Here is a 4,433-nt window from a genome sequence, read left to right as displayed (position 1 = left end):
AAAACGAATAATATCTTGATACATGCATCTAAGACATTAAAAATTATATCATAGGTACGTTCTAATTTTTCTGATACTAGCATGATACTTTATACTTTTCACTACTTTTCCAACAATCACTATTTTTTACAATCGCATTGGTTGACTATGTACTTGGTTAACATGTATTTTGATGATACTAAAAACTTTTTAAAAGTTGCTACTTTAGGCCAGACTAGAATGTTACAAAATTGGTACCATTAAACCATTCCCACATCCGCTAAAGCGGGGAACCAAGCATTCATTATAATGTTGTGGATAGCAAGAGGAAAGTATCACATAAAAACTGCATAATTAAGCATGTTAGATGTACATGGGTCCCACAGGAGACCCTGGAAGTCCTGCCTGGTAGCCAAAAGCAGAAATACCTTGATACGTGTATAAACTAACACAGCATGTATAAACTAGTTCCCCCAGAAAAGGTACACATGTGCCTCTGATTCATAGATATACTCAATGTGTGCAACATGAAATAACTCAAAATCCTAACAATCCGAAATCTCATGTTCCATAAAAGAACTACAAAATATATTTAGATTGAACTGTAATTTTCTACAAAATCGGTGAGACCTAGGATGCTATCACACTAAAATATTACAAATTTTCTACATCTTAATGTCTCAGCAGCAACCCTAAGGTTCCTATACATTTACAAGATGCCAACTGCAAAAAATTACTCACACCCATTTCTCTTCGCTGCATAATACATTAAATTTATCATAAAATGTAAAAAAATCAAAATAAAATCTTCTCAAATTCTTGATAAGAGTTTGATAATCAAGACTAACCTGTCTGGTGAGTTTCCAGCACTATCAGTTGCAGCAAAAAACTATGATATTATACAATTTTACATTGCAGAAATTAACCATGGGAACCCTTCTTTATCAAACAACACCAGATCATTACCATTTTTTTCAGCAAAGAAGGCTGGAACACATGCACTGGCTGCTGCAACCAGAAACTACTTCTATTTTTCCACAACTTTTTAATTATATAGATAGGGAAAAAGAAAAAAAAAATTTATTTGATCAGTTCTGACTCCATTTTGGAATGATTTTGTACTTTTGACTTTTCTTTTTCTTCTGCCTTTCTTCTTTCTTGTTCGGCTGCTTTCTGTGCCGCCTTCTTATGGGCCTCTATTCGCTTGCAGTTTTCATCATGGGCTTGATTAAACATTCTCACAAACTTAAGCAAAGTTTCAACAACTGAAAACAATGTCACAACTTAGAAACTGGAAATCAATTATAACAAATGAATGTTTTATCATGAACGTAAACTGTTCTGATGATTGATTACTTCTTTCATATGGGCATTTGGCAGGGTCTTCTCCAAAGTAAATAATTAAAGCATCCACACTTTTACCCTGTGTAAAGTGCAGTGTTAAAAACTGTGATACTTGTAGCAATATTTATATATACAGGAATTTTTTATACCTACCACCCCAGAGTAAAGTGCGGCAAGCGACCTCACGTCAGGTTCCACAGAAGCAAGAAACTTTTTCAGACACTGAACATGAAAAATAAAAATGAAATAGAGAGTTAGAGTACCACTGAGTCTAACACTACTGATCAATTCACAACCAAACCCAACCCAACTATCTATTAAACAACTGATTTTCTCTCTTCCACCTACGCAACCTAACTAAACCCAAATAACCTCATTACATATTTTTTTGTTAAAAAAAAATTAAGTAAAAACGTACAAAAAATATTCAACATTTATTATTCAATTCCATTGCATTTCCTACCAACGCATGATAGACTGCAATTCCTTGGGATTTCAATTCCCTCAATTTCCAATTCCTTTGACAGGTTCCATTTATGGCTCTTATCAACTTTATGTGCATACCTTCCGAAATTTTTTAGACCCATGTCCATCTTTTTTACACAATTTCTTTTCTTGGACTACTTTCTCTAGTCCTTCTGTAATCGCTTGCATACCTTCTGCCAAGATTTTTAGTTGTATCTGGAATAAATATATCATTCAAATCAACAAAAATTAAACTAAGATAAGTTTAATTAATTAAAATGTGAATACCACAAATATCACCTTTGATGCAGGTTCCAAGCTACCAAGTTCCTTGGAAAAATCTAAAAGTTCAGGCAGTTTGTCTGCAAGCACCTAACATGTACAGCACAGATACCATAAACAAAATGAAAGAAACACAAAAAAATATATAAAAAATCTTACCTTACAAAGATAATGCATGAGAGTCATTTTATTGCTCCTGGCACGCGTTTCATTAAGTTTTAAGAGGCTGTCCAATCGGAACCCAACAGCAGCCCCTAAAACCAAAACAACTTTCTGTAACTCCAAATAAAATAAACAAAATAAACTAATAGTAGTAACTCACCTCTTGCAGTTCCCTGGTTCAAAGCATTCCCAAGAGAGAGAATTGTCTGCATGACTCTTCTCAACTTTACAGAACTCCTAATCTGATATAACGAACATAAAAAAAGTAAAATTTAATCCAATCTTTTTGTCACTGAATAACTGCATAATTAAAGTGACAATAGCTAATAACTTGCCTGTTCTACTGATAAATATACAACGTTTAGGCTATCGCTAAGTTCTGAAATCTAAATTTGCAAAAAGAACAATAACGTTTAAATACGGTAATATAAGAAAGCAGGAAACATGAAGAACAATATCTCCTGACCTGTGTACTAAACTGTATCTTATATGAAAAAACTACGAGCTTCGCTTCTGAACGTGGAACTTTCATCAGCTCTAAGAAGAACTGTTACAAGAAATTAGATATTAAAATTTTATATTTTGGTCCCCGAATTGATTGACATACTAATGATATAAATCCAGAAAAATTGCACTATGTACCTGTTCACATTTGCCCAACATTTCATGTTCTCCTTTATAGCCCTAACAATATAAAATGTAAGTTATACTATTAAAAAAAGATGTGGGTATACAAAATGTAATGTAGAATGTAAATACACCTTAAGCAGTTCCATCTCCTCCTTTGTAGGACAGAACTTTATAAGCTTATCCACCTGATCAACATCCATTGCTGATTCGTCCAAATTAAGGACATGTCCCTGTTAAGTTTCACAACTAAAGCATTAAAAACATTTATTAGAAAATTAATTTTGAAATAAATACATCATATATTGAGCTTACCATCAATTCATGCAATGGTGATTTCACCTTTGAAAGCATGATTTCACAGTTATACGCCCGCCTATGATCAATCTGCAATAAGTAGGAAATATAAACAAATAATATTCCATAAAAAGATGTGTGAAGTCAACCATAAGTACAGTTAAAGATTTTGCATGCAATCAAGAAGAAAAATAAATTATTACCAGTTGTACTCTTTCGGGTTTATTAGCTGCTTTGGATTTTGCTTTTGTGGCCTTGTCAGAATTGGGATTTGATGCTGAGAAGAGTGTTTCAAGTTCTGACATATCAATCTCTGGTGCCCTAATGAGAAAAATAAGAATGCAAAACTTAGTAGGGGATCAATGTCAATATGTCAAAAAAAAAAAAAAAAAAAAGTAACCACCTTGCTGCTTCACCAGATTTTTCTGATTCGGCCCACAAGCTTCCTTGTCCTACTCTATTTATTTTTAACCAATGTAAAGGCTTCATCTTTTTTGCTGGTTGAGTTTTCACAGCAGATGTCCTTGATAAAACACGCGGTTTATTTATAGGAGGCGGTGGAGATGGAGCAGCTACACCACCTCCTTTTGAATCTGGAGGTGGGGGTGGTGGACCCGCACCACCTTCTTTGTTTCCATTAACTGGAGGAGGTGGTGGTGGTGGACCTGATTTACGTGGTGGTGGTGGTGGCGGCGCTGGGTTTGCTTTCGGTGGGGGTCGCACTGGTGGTGCTGGTGGTGGTGTTGGTGGTGGCGCAGGAGGAGGTTCACCACCTCCATCACTCTTTGGAGGAGCAGGTGGGGGTGGTTGAGGCGGCCCAGGTGGTGGGCAGGAAGCCGGGACAAAAGGAGGCAAAGAAGATGCCCCACCATTATGCAAACATGTCTCGAGTTTGTCAGAAACAAAAAGATGTGTACATGACAAGATTATATGAGGTGACATGGATTTAAAAGATGAAAAAGCTTTTGCACCACCATCCAATGATGCTTGTAACTGTTTTGATGATGGTAAGTGTCTTGGAAGCGAAACACTTCTGGGCCCCAGAATACCAGATGAGGTCTTCTCATCACCAAGAAATGAGCTCTTTGGCTTTGTATGAGATACTGTAGTTCCTTCTTTGCCTTGATTTTTTTTGGGAAGTGTTTGAAGTAGATTGCTAGATTCAGTGCTTTGAATCCCCAACATTTCATTAACAATATCAGATAAAGCCATATTATGTAGCCTATTCAAAGCCGCATCACTTTTAGGTACAAGCCAATCCACACTACTAAACATAT

The 4,433-nt window shown here is 35.6% G+C and overlaps 1 protein-coding gene across 2 annotated transcripts in view; it reads right to left on the bottom strand.

The window, feature by feature from the left end:
* Positions 1-589: 589 nt before the first annotated feature.
* LOC145129689 (formin-like protein 13) overlaps positions 590-4,433 on the bottom strand; it is a 7,722-nt gene continuing 3,878 nt past the window's right edge. The window contains exons 4-18 of one of the 2 annotated variants that reach the window (XM_079064464.1): positions 3,560-4,433; positions 3,360-3,477; positions 3,175-3,246; positions 2,994-3,092; positions 2,875-2,916; positions 2,699-2,779; positions 2,568-2,618; positions 2,393-2,474; positions 2,230-2,324; positions 2,089-2,160; positions 1,888-2,004; positions 1,477-1,545; positions 1,336-1,402; positions 828-1,244; positions 590-735 (exon numbers count right to left, since the gene is read on the bottom strand). The exon at positions 3,560-4,433 is cut by the window's right edge and continues 103 nt beyond it. In XM_079064464.1, coding sequence (XP_078920590.1) covers positions 1,060-1,244; positions 1,336-1,402; positions 1,477-1,545; positions 1,888-2,004; positions 2,089-2,160; positions 2,230-2,324; positions 2,393-2,474; positions 2,568-2,618; positions 2,699-2,779; positions 2,875-2,916; positions 2,994-3,092; positions 3,175-3,246; positions 3,360-3,477; positions 3,560-4,433 — 2,024 coding nt within the window. In that variant the 3' untranslated portion in view covers positions 590-735; positions 828-1,059. Of the gene's footprint in view, positions 736-827; positions 1,245-1,335; positions 1,403-1,472; positions 1,546-1,887; positions 2,005-2,088; positions 2,161-2,229; positions 2,325-2,392; positions 2,475-2,567; positions 2,619-2,698; positions 2,780-2,874; positions 2,917-2,993; positions 3,093-3,174; positions 3,247-3,359; positions 3,478-3,559 lie in introns of those variants that run through there. The other variant, XM_079064465.1, reaches the window with a different exon arrangement.

This window comes from Lactuca virosa, chromosome 8 (genome assembly GCF_052849685.1).
Source record: "Lactuca virosa cultivar CGN04683 chromosome 8, Lactuca_virosa_CGN04683_v6, whole genome shotgun sequence".
Taxonomy (NCBI): Eukaryota; Viridiplantae; Streptophyta; class Magnoliopsida; order Asterales; family Asteraceae; genus Lactuca; species Lactuca virosa.
The sequence above is the reverse complement of the archived record's forward strand: the minus strand, read 5'-3'. Positions and strand labels throughout refer to the sequence as shown.